We start from the raw sequence: 15302 nt of genomic DNA, 5'->3' as shown, positions 1-15302 counted from the left end.
AATCTCGAAGATAAATTAGGCACTTAAACCTCAGTGAAGGTCATGGTAACAGGATCAGACTGTACTTCCAGTGGTCATGCCAGGGTAGAGCAGCATTCAGCGTATCCTAATTCTTCTCCAGATGTCCACCATGGCAATGTAGATGTTTGTTGGCCCAGACGGTACAGTCAGATTTACTGTGCTCACACCTGCACAGGAGATTTTCGCGTGTGCAGTGGCTGCACGATCTCCAAGTGCCGAGGCAGAGTGCTATTGTCGTGTCTGAAGAAAGTCCTCGTCAGCCCCCAAATTTCACCCATATCCCATTTCCAGACATCATACAGGCCACCTAGGAAGCTCCAACACAGAGCAGACCAGCAAAGCGCTTGGTATTTTACACAGAGATATTGAATGTTAAGAATGGAATTTCTAGCATGATGTCAGATTTTTTTTCATGCGTTTTAGTTGCACGACTGCAAAATGGAGATAATGACAAGCTGTGAAACACAATTAAATACCTGTGAAGCAGGCTGGACCAGTGGTAAAGTGGCAGCATAAGATACAGGACAGAAAGGGTAAAAGCAAGCATGAGGCTTGTGCGTGACTAGAGTCTGAGTTAGAGGCAGCAGAAACAAAAATCAAAAAAGGAGAAAGATGTCTGCATGTGGAGATGGCCATAAGCAGCAAAACTCTGACCTGAGTTTTGCTTGTTGTGCCCTACCCTGGGCACAATTTTTTCTCCTGAAGCTGTGTCTGTGTAGCTGGGACTGGATCCCGGTTTGCCAGGATTCTGAAAGTATTTTTAAAAAACAAGAGATCTTTAAAACCTCTGTCCACTGCCTCAGTACCTGCAGTGAACTCGTCTCACTGACACTGTATTTAACATTGTTTTGTTACAAACCTGCAGTTTCAAATTCATATTGAAAACAAGTTTTGCGCTTCATGAATGAGATATTATTTCAATGTTCAAAATTCCATTCCCCAAGGTAACTTGGCCCACCTGGACAAGTGATCCTGAAAGAAGACAAAATAGAAATGGGCTCACTTCAGTGCAATGCGTGTGGTATGTAATATTCTGTTGCATATTGCAGCACCTCCTGCTTTTTCTACTAAAATTCTACTGCAGCAAAGTGAAATCTCCATTGGAAAGACTCACTACAAACAGAACACAATTTGTGTTAGGTTTCTTCAAGGTTTGAATTTGTTGTACTTATGTATATATTAAAATGGAAAGAACAGGAATTTTGAATGAAAAAAATGGAACTTTTCAGTTGAAATGCATACTATATGCTGCCAGGCTATATGGAGAAACACAGCAGAAGTCTGACTCTTGCTGTGTAGGTACAGAAGCGCTCGAGGTCAATGTCAGTGCTGAGATCAGCGCGGCCAGAAAACTACTGCAGGGACAGAATGGCAAAAATAGAAAAGGCGATGGAATGTTATAAATTGTGCCATGTTGGTGTTTAAAGCACAGAAAATACCAAACCAATGCAGAACAGTGTAAACGTTTAAAAAGCCTCAGAATTATTGTACTTGATGGCGCACTTAATATTTCTCAGGTGTACACACCATAATTTGCAACCAAGTAACTCTGAAAAGATGACAATTCACTTCCCTTAGTACTATTAACGGAGTCATTAAACATATTCACATGCCTGTTTATAAATGGTATTAATTCTTTTCAAGATTTCAGATTCCTGTGTTTTCCTGAATTTCCCTGAAGTATTTAAAGCAGAAACAAAGGCCGGGATTTCTGTTTGTTTGCTACTTGTGTTGTGAATTCTCGTCACTCAGGCGTTCATTCAGTTGTTCAGTGAAAAGCTCATTACGATGATTTCTGTCTGGGTAGAAAGGCACATGGCAAAAGCACCTTATGTAACTGTTTGAACAGACAGCTATAAATAACCTTTTTAATAACCAGAAATTTACATTAGAAAGGTAGATAAACTCTGAAGTGAAAAAGGTTTATTTTTATCTGATGTTACTGTTTCATAAGTTTTCAGACTCATCCTGAATAATTTGGTAAGGCCTTGGGGTTTTATAGCATCTGCGAAAGTCTTGCATATCAAATGGATTTATGTGATAGGAGCAGAGATTTAAAAAGAGAGACATTCTTCTTTTGGGACTCAATCACATTCAAAAACTCCCAGTGACATCCCTGGCAGATTAGACTGTGCAAAGAATGGCAAGCTTGGCCCTTATTTTACTGATTTTCTAAACACGAGTGCTTCCTTCTGAATAACCTGAAGGAAATCAACCTTGATGGAATTTTAAGTTTTCCGTCATTATTGCCATTAACTGGCTGCCTTGAATTTGGAAATTGACTAAATTTATGCCTTCTGTTGGCCAAACATCTTCTCTTGGAAGGAAAATACTGGCAGGCATAACCAAAGTGTTCAATTTTATAGTTACTACCAATCCATCATTATGCCTGTAGAGCATGGTTTTAAGGCTGAGAGGATGTTCTCATAAAACCTTCAATAGATGTATGAAGACACAAAAAGTCTAATACGGTAAATTGAACATGATAACTCTACTACTAGAGAAAGTGATAAAGAAATAATTGAAGGAGGAATGTTGTTTTATATACTCTGTAAGTCTATTTTAAACTAATGAAGTGTAATGTCCCCTTTTACAATTTGGTCTCTGCAGGTAGGCAGGAGCCATAATGCAGAGGCAGAAACCTCTCCTATGCACATCCAGCCACAAGATCAACACCTAATTAATGAGTTTTGCCAGTCAAGCTTAACTGCTGTGTACATTAATACATATGCAAGATCTTCCATTTAATTTTCAAATAATGGATGGTTCTAAACACATGCGCAAATACCATGATCTGTGAACTACTAACTTTCGTGAGCCTTCTGCCAGCACTAAGGGACACCAGTTGTCACCTTGTGGGTGTTGGTCTCTTCTCCCAAGTAACAAGGGATAGGACAAGAGGAAACAGCCTCCAGTTGCACCAGAGGAGGTTTAGAGGAGGTTTAGATTAGATGTGAGGAAAAATGACTTTACCAAAGGGATTGTTAAGCCCTGGAACAGGCTGCCCAGGGCAATGGTGGAGTCACCATCCCTGGAGGGGTTTAAAAGACATTGTAGATGTGGCACTTAGGGACATGAGTTAGTGGTGAACTTGGCAGCGTTAAGTTAATGGTTGGACTTCATGATCTTAAAGGTCTTTTCCAAACAAAACAATTTTATGATTTTTGTTCCTCTGTTGACTCTTTTTAAGTACCTTTTCATGTGCTGGACTACTTCAAATACTTCTTTGACTGATGTCTCTTTGGTGGAGATATTTTGCCAGGCTCTGCAGCTACAAGGACGGAACCAGACAGCAAACTAAGCAGGAAAAAAACAGAGTAACAAAAGCCATGGAGCTGGTCAGCGAGGGAGAGACACAAAAGGGCAGCTGAGGTGTCTCAAGGTGCAGCCTGATAAGGAGGAAGGAAACTGGCCATCTTTCACAGCGATTTTTGCAGGATACTGTTTTAGTCTTCCCCTTAAACACAGACAACATCAGACAAAAAAAGGCCCAGCACGGTTCTTCTCATGCTCAGTTACTATTCCCTGACCACTTTCTTTCTCCGAGTCTGTTAACCTGCCCTTTTCATCTCCTACTCAGCCTGGTGCAGGCAACTCCCCATCTCTTCTCAATCCCTAGAGGAAGAGTCTTTTCACTAAACACATTACTATTACTTGTCAGTCAGTCTTTAGCCTTTAAATCATATATTATTTTACTTGAGAGGTTCAGGAACCTGACAGCACACAATATTTTTAATCATTCTACCGGGTGAGCCCTGACTCACCCAGTTTAATAAGACTTCTTACAATTACGTTGAACACAGTGCATTTCGCTGCTCATACTACACTGAACCAGCCCTATACTGTTCACAGGAGTACAGACAGAGCTGGAAGGGTTATGGTTGGAACTGCTTTGAGTTAGCTTGACCCAGTACACTTTAAAATAATCTTCCATGCCTCATTGCCTTATCATTTGGCTGGAATTTCACCTTCTGAGCTTCAGAGTTTGGGCTGGGGTGGGGGTCGATTAGTGTGGTTTGGTGTTTTTCATTTTGTTTTGGATTTTTGTTTGTTTTTGAGAGAAGCATTTCAAAATATTTTAAGTTATTGAGGCATTTTGAAATATGAAATGCCAGAAAATAAAGTAAGGTGTTCCTTGGCCTTATGGGTTTTTTTAGTAACCTTTTATTTTCCTGAAAGAACTCTAGGACCTGAGGTTTTCTTAATTCAAAATTTGTCAGAGACTCAGGCCTAAATCCAGGAAAGCACGTGTGCATAACCCCAAGGTCAGACCCATGTTTAGTACTCGTATCGGGTTGGTTTAGGCTTCCTGCACGTGATGAGACCCTCAAGTCCCTGTACTGCCAAAAGATGAGACACGTTGTATACGCTTGAGCTGTGAAGGCTGGGGAAGCATCGAGGCACCATCATCATTGTGCCATTCCGATACTTTATTTTTTTGAACAAGGATTTTAAATTATTTCACTGTGAACAGAAGATCACCTCATGATATAATGATAGAGGTTTCTTCTAGGTCTATAAAAAAACAGAAACTGATCAAGTTAAAAGATTTAATTCATGTCTCCTTGCTGCCTTGGGAGTGTTTTCAGATCTTCTGCCCAAGCAAATTTGTAAAATCTCCCCCTTTTATTTTCGTATTTCAATAAAAACATTATCAGCACCTGGTGCTTAGTTATTTACTGTGTGTATTTTGATTGCCTCTTAAATTCTTCCACAAATGGCTCAGCTGCTTGGAGAACAACCATTTATTGTTTGCTTTTATCCCTCTCGCAATTAAACAGCTCATTAAAGTACTCCCTCTATCATTCTATAATTGTATTCCTTGTGACTAAGAAATTTCCGTTTTTGTTCTTTATCAGACTTACTCAGGTGTACATCGATACGCATGTAAAATTATCTCCTGCTCCTAATAGGTCTGCCCTGTTCCAATTCCCTGCGGTGCCAGCTGACTGCTCAGATGACTGGAGGTATTCTTATGTTCTTTGCACTGTCATTTTAGCGTGAGGAGGGATGCGCTGACCCCATCCCCGTCTCACCACTGCAGTTTGGTAGAAGAAAGCAGAGCACTGCAGCACCTACACCAAGTCAAGCTGTGACTGCAGTAACTTCTCCCAGAGCACGTGGCTGTGCCGTCTGCCTCCCAGCCTCCTGCGCTCTGTCCAAAACAGCCTCTGACATTCACACAGTGCTGCCATGCAGGACTTTCCATTTCAGTAAGCAGCAAACTTGCTTCGTAATTTCACTGTGTAACGGAAACTGCAGAGTTGCTCATCAATGTCTCCTGCTTCACTCTACTTTTAAAATTGCTTAGAATGCTTTTGAGTATGCTCTGGATGATATGCCAGACATTTAATTGCTGTACTTAACTGCCATGTTTCACCAATAAGCTTTAAGGTCCTAAGTGCACTTTGCTGTTTCCTTTGAAAAATCACTTAAGTTTAAGAAGTATTTGAGAACAACAGTAATTTTGAATACTCATCACTCTGCTGATGAAAGAATGTAAAGACTTATTGAGATTCCAAAACCTACTTTGAAAAGCCAGGATATACTGGGATACAGACATTTTCTTGTGTCATTCGTAGCACAGGATGCAAGGTACTCAGTATCTATTTCTTATCCACTCAGCTATAATTATACTAACTGTAAACACATTGTACTGATTTAGTCATGTACTATTTTATCGCATCCCTCCCTAATAGCTGAGTCCTTACTGACTTTATCTTCACAACATGCTTTTGAAGGAAGGTTAGAGATTAATTGACAGAAAAAATAAAGAAAAGAAATAACTCCGTATTTGAGGAGCAATTTCAACTGTAGTGGCTTGATTTGCCAGAGCTTTTAATACCATATATCTTTCTGGGCCCAACTCCCAGTGACTTAAATTGCAGCTGTAAAGTTCAGCCCTTCTCTAAATCAGACCACACAATTTCAAGATGTGCATTCAAAAAATGAGTAATATTACAAACAGAAGCTGCAGTGAGAAGTGAACTGTCCGGCTGCACACAGTCCTTTGGGGCAGAAAATGGAATAGCCTTGCTGAGGTACTGATAAATAAAACACTAGCTGAATAAATACTGAAAAAAAATACTCTTGGGTAAATAAAAAGTTCTGTATAAGTTTATTTGGTTAGAGTAGATGAGAACTGGTTAACTTCTATACTACCTAAATTAGGACTGGGCAAGCTCCCAGGTGTCCCTGGACAGCATCTTCCTGGGCAGAATTTAACTACCTTAATTCCAAGATGATTGTCTCCTTCTTAAAATCCCTTTTCTTGCCACATATCTATGCCATCCCTCTGTTGTAGATAGGGACAGGCAGACCCTCCACATGATAACTTCATTCACTAAATAGCTTTGATTAATTCCAGGAGTGTGACCTTTCCCATGCACCATGAATGGTGAAGAGGTCCTACCGTTAAACACATGCGGAAATGATGATATATGTGAATGCACACTGGCAACAAGGGCAAATTAAGATTGCAATACCAGCCTGACTTTGGACTTAGAGAACACAATGGTCTTTCAAGAGTACTTTCATGTATGTTCCAAGTTTCTGAGAAAGCAAATTATCAACTACACAGAAATTCCATCCTACAGAATCATGTTTATACCCACATAAATCAGCAGTTAATTTAAAGTCTTCTACAAAAACATCTGTAACGAAGAGGACTAAGTAGTAAGATGCCATCCACTACAAAGTCAAATCAAGACCAGGAGGAAAAATATACATTTTGTAATATACTTACAAAACGTAGGGGAAAAAAAACCCAAACAAATGGAGACTTGTGATTCCTGAATTCCATGCCATGCTCTGAACACACTTAAAATGATTACTGATCTGCCAGTGGTGGTTAAAACTTCCCTCCTTTTCCCTTTTATTCCTACACTGTCCTACTTCCCATGCTGTTCCACCACAGTTTTGAGCAATACACAGGATAAGGCTGAGCTCGTGTTAGGTCGGCTGACGAAATCCAGCTACTTACTGTGTTCCTGGAGGAGCTCCAGTGGGTCAGACCAAAGCTGCTTGTGGTCTTCACCCTGTTTGTGGAGTTCATCTACCACCAAGTTCCTTCTCTTGACTTCACCTTTCTCTGCACTTTGGTCTGCCTAACATTTTTTTTCCCTAGGACAGAAAGTTATATGAGAAAATAAGTCTTAATTGAAGGGGGTAAGCATATAGAAAATCGATATTTTTATAATAAAGAACCGCTGCTTAACCTGGCTGTCAGCATCACTGTATGTACCATAATGGAAGAGGATAGTATGTAATGTAACACCTATATCTGACAGATTTTTTTTTTAGGGTTTTTCTAATCAATTGGATTGGGGATTTAATCCATTTAATAGTTTGGGTTTTGTTTTGGTTTGTGTTTTTTGTTGGTTTGCTTTGTGTTTTGCTGTTGGGGTTTTTCTGTGTTTGTTGTTGTTTGTGTTTTCAATCCACAGGTCCCGTTGTTTAAAAGCACCAGCTCACCCCGCTGCGCCGCCCCAGGCCGGCGGAAGGTGCTGCGGGGAAAGGGGCGACAGGAGCCGCTTGTGACCGACCCGAGGCCGCTGCTGGGGCGGCTCCGGCGGGTGACAACCACCACCTGGGCCGCAAGCACCAGCCACAAACAAGCCACCTCCCTCTCCAGGCGCCCAAGGCGTTCCCAACAAGTTGTGCGCCGTTAGGAGCCCGTTCGGCTCCACTCTGCGGTGCTGGGACCCGGCGGCCGCGCCTCGCCCGGACCGCAGCGCCGCTTCCCGCGGTTGGCGTGGCCGGGAATCCCCTCAGGGAGGGCGGAGGGGCGAGGAGAGCGGCCGGGCCCGCCCCGTTCCCTCGCCCCCCCGCCCCCCGGGGCGCCCGGCCCCGCCGCTGACGTCCCCGCGCCCTTTCCCGCCCCCGCCGGCGGCCGTTCCCGCGGCGGAGCATGGCTCCCCCCGCGCTCCTCCTCCTCCTCTCCCTGCACCTCGCCGCCTCCTCCAAGCTCAACACCCCCAAGGTGCTGCTGCCCTTCACCCGCGGCACCCGCGTCAACTTCACGCTGGAGGCCAGCGAGGGTTGCTACCGATGGTGAGTGCAGGTGCCGCCGCCCTTCGGCCGCCGCTTCTCCCCCCCCCGCCGGATGCACCTGCGGCGTTTCCTCAGCCCGCGGCGGGAACGCGCGGCCCGGCGGGGCCTGAGCGCGGCCCCGGCCTGCGCCCCTCACCCTTCTCACCTCACTCCGGCCGTGTTGTGGGTGGCCCAGCAGCCTGGGGACAGAAATGGAGATCATCCCTGAGGGGAGCGGCTGGGCTCTGCAGACCATGGCTGGGTGATTTCCGCAGCGGGGGTTAAGGCCGCTGGAGGGGGCGCTGTGTGCCGGCCGGGGCTGCTCCCTGCTGACGGAGATTCCCGCCATGGCCGGGCCCCGCGTGCGCCTCGCGCCCCACGTGCGCCTCGCGCCCCACGTGTGCTTACCCCACCGGTGTCCCCTCCGCAGCTTTGAGTTTGGGGAGTGGGTGCACAGACTGGGTCCCAGCGCCTGGCTGAGCTGAGAGCCTCCTGGCGCTGGCGACACCCCGAGCACGTCGACTGGCGAAGACAAAAGTCAAGTTTTAAAAGTTTGTGTGTTTTCTGGGTTTCTTCTGGAGCCTCGTGGCTGGGCAGGTGGGATGTGCTGGCTGGGAGCCCCTGTCCCGCTCCCCCAGGAGAGGCCTATGGGCCAGGCTCACAGGAGCCGGTTCTGGGCTGTGCTGAGCCGCAGGGCTAAAGGGGAATACCGCTGTGTGTGCGGATTTAGAAACTGTGTCCCCTTCGTGTTAAACAAGTGTTGCTAACTCCTTCAGCATGCCGGAATTGTAATTTGGATCACTAATGAGCAGGAGGTACCCACCTGATAAAAAAGTGGCAGTCAGGAGATGTTTAGGGTGGTACTTTCCTCTGTGCCACATGGATGCATGTCACAGTTTTCAGTTGTTATTTTGTGGCTGTCAGTTACTGAAATACATGGTGCAGGGCTGTGTTTTCACTCTATATCAGTTCATTTGCTTGGTGGTCCTACACTTCTCATCCCTGGGCTGGCTACAAGCCTTTGGTCTGTGGCAACTTACACATTTGAGGGTGTTTGCACCCAAGAGCAGTAATCGGAGTTACTCCAAGAGTCAACTGAAAGGAAGTTACTAGGTGAGCTGCTTGTGCTTGTGTAATTTAATTTTTATATGGACCGTCTTAGTGAAAATCTCTCAAGTATGGGGTATTTTTTTTCCTTACTCTTTAAAGGCAACTGAGTCCTTAAGGCATTTTATTTATGTGATGATGTACATTCTATGAAGGTAAAACATAAGCTCATCAAAGCACTAGTAAAATCTAGGAGGTGTAGACTGTCTGTCCAATTTTACAGCAAACTGCCAGGCAATATTGGGCTGGATACAGCTGTTCCTGCATGTTCCAGGTGAAATCCAGCTGTCAGAAGTATGCAGACCTTTGCAAATCTCACTGAAATATGCGGGTGAAAATATATGAGACTGTACTCTAGGGAAGTACCAGATTTGGTCCACATATGTATCTGTAACGAGGGTGATGTGTAGGCACTTCAGAACATGTAATGTTGGTGCCAGTTGCCAGTGATAGATCATGCAGGTAGGCTTCAACACGCTATTCCATCCTCACCCTCTGGCTGCCCTTCGGAGATTAATTTTGCTTGAGAATTGAGGAAACTATACCAACTTCACACAGAGTGTGTTGTCATTTTCTGTACTGGGGTTGTAAATGTGTTTTTATTCACTTCTGCTTTGCAGGGGCTGGCAGGAAGTGGGTGGTAAAACTCAACGTGTGCTTACAAAGCCCTCAGGAGGAAGCAGCCGCTGGGCGTGCGTGGCCAAGCAGAAGTAGTAGTGCTCGTCGTGGGGCTCAGAGCATGTTTGCTGGATGGCATCTGTGGGCCTTGAGGTGTAGGGGATTAGATCGAAGTGTGCTTTGGAGGGGGGCAGCTCTGCAGCTACGTGCTGACGAGCTTCCTGTACTTTCCTGTTAAAGCCGTCAGTAATAGCTATTCCTAGAAGGAGGCCCGTTAAACTGAAGGAGTTAGAAAGTACCAACTGTAGTGACTTCAGAAGTAGTGACTGCTTCTCACCCAGGGTTTGTAAAATGGTGGGTGGGTTTGCATGCATGAAAGATGGGATTTGGAATGTAAATTGTGAGATTTGGGCCCTTAGTGTATGGAGAGGGGACCAGGGCTTTGTAATGTGGGTGATGGGGAGGTTAGAGGGAGCGGATGGAAGCTGTCTTACAACAGCATCTGTCTTCAAAGTACGTCTTTTGAGTATTTGAAGGACTGCCTTACTCATCTCAAACATTCAGAATTCATAACTGAGTGTCCAATTTTGTGACAAATCAGGCTATGGCATAGAATCATTTCAGTTGGAAGAGACCCTCAGGATTGTTGAGTCCAACCATAACCTCACTCTAGCACTAAACCATGTCCCTAAGAACATGATGTGGCCTTATTTCTTTCCAGTTTCCCTTTGGGGCTTCAGGTTTACCACTGAAAGCAGGAGATTTTCAAAGTGGTTGAAGTGGTGTCTGAGAATTTCAGTGATTCAAAGGGAAAAGGTCAAATTTTATCATCATCCCAGCAGATTGGGAGCAATAATAGAGTTAGAAGAATGGCTTTAAAGTATTTTCTGATTTTCAAGATGCTCATGCAGTCTAGAGTTTGGGTTGCCTTTATGTTAAATTGTTTTTTTGGTAAAAGCTTTGTTTTCAAAGCATACGGAGTTCCCATCTGTAAATATTGTACATGGTACTATCTTCAGGGATAAAACACAGTCTGTGCAGTTATATTTAGCATTTAAATTACATCTGTATTTATCTTTTAATTACCTTAATCCAGAAATTACACCTGGAAGAAGGAAAGCATTCAGGAGCAAAATTCTCTCCTTGAAATCTGCCTTACCATGATAACATTTTTAGGGGAGAGTGGGAGAAGACACAAAATAACCCATTTTCCCTTGGGGTATACAGCATGGCACAGGGTATTTATAGCAGAAATTATCTGTAGCATACAAATATGCTTACATGTCTGTAACATTATTTCATATCTTGTAGAACTGAGATACATCAGAGAGCTGGTGGGAAGTTTAAGCTTCAGGAGTTACCTTTGAGCAGTAGAACCTATTGGGTTTGAACCACAGAGCACTGAAGTCGGAGTTTTAGCTATGGAAAGGTTTCACCTATAGGGGAATGTTCAAAGGCAATAATGGCCCTGGACAATGTTGTTTGTTACAAATATGATGGCGAGTTTATTGCCACCTGGAGCCCTCCCTGACGAGGCTGCGTGAAGCTCATTGCCATTGTGAGCAGCACAGGTGGTGGAGCGAGACCCAGCGGCCGAGCTGCGCAATGCACAGGTGCTGCCAGAGAGCCCTGCGGACACTGCTGCTGTGGGACCTGGCCAGCAAAGCTCATTCTGTAGCTTCTTATCTTGTCAAGTTTCTGATATTGGGTTGTAAATTGATCTTATCGCTCCATGAGACGTGCTGTGGCTTATGTGTTTTAAAAATGTGTATTAAATAGAGCATTGCTGATTTGGGTCTGTTACTTTGCTAGAAAGCCGACAAGCTCATCTCTGATGTTTTGTTGCTGTTATTTCATGGATTACCTGTTTTACCACGGGTCTAAAAAACCCTGTCTTTGACTCTCACTGAAAAATGCTTTGTGTGAGATGCTGACTGGTAATTTCCATATTATGAAATAACATCTTAGATAGCGATTATAATCCCCTGCCATCCTTCCCCCCGCTCTGGTTCTCGCCCGCTCCGCGTTTCCCGCTGACACATCAGAGCAGGCAGCAGGATGTTCTCCCTCTCTCTGGGAGGTGCCTGCGCTGCCGCGGCCGCGTTCCCAGCGCGGCTCCAGCTCCTGGAGGTACCACAAGGAGCTCAGAACTGGGCTGAGGTGTCCGTGTGTGTCAAGTGAGACAGGCTGGGCTGCTGTGGCTCAGCCCTGTGTTACCTGAGTGCGTTGGCTCAAAACCAGACTGGGTGGTGTGAATCGGTGGCATAGTTGTTCTGCCAGAGCTGAAGAGGCAGGAGAAGCAATAGTTGTTTTCCCTCTTGGCTGCTGTGTCAACCTGCAGCGCAGGTTTACTGTTGAAAAAACCTTTTTCTGCATCTGAGCATAACCTGCCTGGGAAGGAGGACAGAAAGAACAGGGAGTATTGTTAATTTTGGGCAGCATTTACTGCTCAACACCCATTAAATGTTTTAAGACTTTTGCTCTCTTTGGGTGCGGGTCTCACAGTTAAAGTGTCTACATGTGAGAAAATTTAACAGAATGGAAAATTTTGTTGAAATAATGCAAAGTGTGACATTTGTGTTTTGGAAGCAAGCTGTCACATATTAGTTTTATTTTTTAATTTGCAATCAGGCTAAGCTAATTTCAGAACAACTTGGTTAGACCCACATTTATTTACTGCATTTTCCTAGTGGGAAGATGTCTGTCTCTAGCCATTTTCCCTCATGCAGCTGGAGAAAACACAAAGATAAACACTTGTGGTAAAATGCCTTTGGCCACCAGTTGATTTGGTGAAATATCCCGGTTACCGTCGGACACCTGGGCTGGATTTTGATACCCATCTTCACTGGTTTAACTCTGTGTCCTTGGAAGCTCGTGGCATGCCAGCTGATCACCACTATGAAATCCCCTGAGCGAAAGCTTTGTCCTTGGCTCATTCCATGGTGCCTGATGTTTCCCTTTTTTAAAACAGAACTAGGTGAAGGGCTCTTTTCTTCCTGCTCTTTGTTTTCCCAGTGACTAAGAAACATCCTAGGGGAGGACTGAGGGAACCATGGGGAGATAATCTGCCACTGTGTTGTAAAAAATCCATTAGACTTGGGGGAATTCTGCCGGGCTCCCTCTGTGTTTGCTTTGGAATAGGTTCAGTTCCCACATCCCTGGTTCTCTGGGAATCTATTTTTTATCACAAAACTACAGTCACCTGGATGCTTTTTCTGGCTCTTACATCTCTCTTCATTGTTGTATGTCAACAGTGTTAGTCCTAAGAGTGACTAGAAATAAGGTACCTAGTGCATCGGTCGATCCAATCTTATCAAACTCTTGAAAACTTTAACTGTCCAGTTTCCCTCTGGCTACATATCTGCCCGCATGTCTGATACAAATTCTAAACCATCAGATCAACAAACAGTCCTGGTGCATCTCAAAAAAAGTGGATTTTTGTTAATTTAATCAGTTGAGTTTGGTCTGAAGAGCTGACAAAACAAATGTAAGATGCTGAAGCAGTAAGAATCAACGGAGTATTGCTAGAGTGAGGGGGAGAGTAACATTTGCCTGATCTTTAAACCAGCTGATAAATAAATTAAGTATAATCCTTGAAGTATTAAAGTGTGGTACTGCAGAACAGTAGATACAATCTTGGCACACGGTTCTGTATCTGGGGGCGGGAGGGGGTGAAAATCATGAACGAAATGGAAATGAGCATTTCTGTGGCCTGGTGGTCTTTATTGCAAGTGTCATTAACTCCTCTGCACGCAGGATTTTGTTCTGAGGGAAATAAATACCGGGACTTTTGTTGGCTTTTCTTCTTCCCCTCCCCACTCTCCTCCTCCCCTGCCGCGCTGTTTCTCACAGGCGCTGCTGCCAGAAATGCTGCCCCTGCCTGCTCCGCGGGATCTAATTTTGACCCCTGACAAGCCCAGCTCTCAATATCAGACACCGACGTGCTGCCAGAGGTCTGCTGGAATTGGAAGAGGGTATAAGTTGCAGCCTTTGATGTCATTTTAAAGCCAAAGTTTCTTTTTCTTGTTCTCTCTGTGTGTCTTACAGCAGAATAGTGCCAGTGTAATATGCAGTGCCTTGTCCTTTCTGGACTTGACCTTGAATCCGATGTAGCTGTAAAGAACACGTTCTTTTGGTATTGCCAAATGATATTGAGGGGTCATCAAATATTTCATATGCGATGGTGTAAAAAAATTAGTCATTAAATTGTTTTTTTTATTATAAATTACAGTAGTAAGCCAAGCCTCAGAAAGGCCCGACTTAGCCTGCCCAGCTCAGGTAATTGCCTAAAATAGCAGACATCCTATTGGTAATAGAACTAAGAATGTATCTGTATTAAAAGAGTAAGAAATTCAGCTGATAATCTACCTCCTATTTTATGAATAAACTACTGTTAAGAGGCCAAGTAGTATCTAATCTCAGGTTCCCTATGTCAGTGACAACTAAGAGTTAACTGGCATTAACTGGCTGTAAAGTCTTGAAAGTTCCTTTGTAATTGTGGAGTGTAAGTTTACAGCTGAAATTCAATGCAGACTTTTAGTTTATATTTGTTCCTTCCCTTTTCTATTCTGAAAAATATCCTGTAATTACATTTAATTTGGCCACACTGCTGTTAGTACAAACTGTAGTGGTTATGTATTACAAGACACAGCCATAGATTAAAAGAACAAACACAAAACACAGCGAACCCCCTGTTGTGTTATAAACACGATCAATTTCAGACTGTAAGAACACAAAACCTGCAAATTAATTTAAAAAAATCCAATGGTAGGGAATATTAAGCAGTGTAAATAACTAAATAATAAAAGTAAAAGTCAATTCCAAACGTATAATGCTTATTTTAAAATGTCTGTGTGCATATTAAGTCAGATTCACATGCTCAGCTTAAAAAGCCTACCAGCCAAGGACAGCAAAAGCCTTACTGGTTGTGAATACTAACATTGTCTAAAGAAACTTGCTAAATGTTGCAGAACTGTTTTATGCTTGCCTAAGAACCTACAGAATAACAGGAAAATAACTAGTTGTTCGCTCTTAAATGAATCAATATATAGCGAAGTTAAACTTACTATTGATAGAGAAAATAAATCATATTATTTTAGAAACAATGTAGACCCTAGTACAAAAATATGTGCTCATATTTGTCCACGTTGCTTAGGTATCTAGAATATAATAAACAATTTTCAGGTTTAAGCTTCTAGTTGGTGTTCCGATTGTCCATTGCGTACTGCTGTGGGTTGTTTTCCTTCATCAGATAAGATACTTCGAAATTTCTTGGCTAGTGCTTGCTACTATTGTTTCAAAATCCTTTAAAATTAGTCTTTTGTAAGCAGAATGTTGCAGGGAGCGCGGCAATATGATGATTTAATAATTCATTGACTTAATTAATTTTGCTCAAGACAAACCTGTTACATCTTCACTAGCAAACACAGTTAAAAATGTTCTGACTGGGCTTTCATGCCCTTGGATTGCCAGATTTTGGGGCCTTATTATTTGGACAGTACCATATGATAAAATCCAGACCCACA

The 15302-nt window shown here is 43.5% G+C and overlaps 2 protein-coding genes across 2 annotated transcripts in view; one reads left to right on the top strand and one right to left on the bottom strand.

The window, feature by feature from the left end:
* The window catches only part of HDAC11 (histone deacetylase 11), a 50810-nt gene extending 42573 nt beyond the window's left edge, over positions 1-8237 (bottom strand). The window contains exons 1-2 of the mRNA XM_082059899.1: positions 8219-8237; positions 7004-7143 (exon numbers count right to left, since the gene is read on the bottom strand). Coding sequence (XP_081916025.1) covers positions 7004-7075 — 72 coding nt within the window. The 5' untranslated portion in view covers positions 7076-7143; positions 8219-8237. The remainder of the gene's footprint in view (positions 1-7003; positions 7144-8218) is intronic.
* Positions 7911-15302, top strand: part of NUP210 (nucleoporin 210) — a 63963-nt gene continuing 56571 nt past the window's right edge. Inside the window, exon 1 of the mRNA XM_082059896.1 lies at positions 7911-8073. Within this exon, the coding sequence (XP_081916022.1) occupies positions 7931-8073 (143 nt within the window). The 5' untranslated portion in view covers positions 7911-7930. The remainder of the gene's footprint in view (positions 8074-15302) is intronic.

Source organism: Streptopelia decaocto, assembly GCF_964273445.1.
Source record: "Streptopelia decaocto genome assembly, chromosome: 8".
Classification (NCBI taxonomy): Eukaryota; Metazoa; Chordata; class Aves; order Columbiformes; family Columbidae; genus Streptopelia; species Streptopelia decaocto.
The sequence above is the reverse complement of the archived record's forward strand: the minus strand, read 5'-3'. Positions and strand labels throughout refer to the sequence as shown.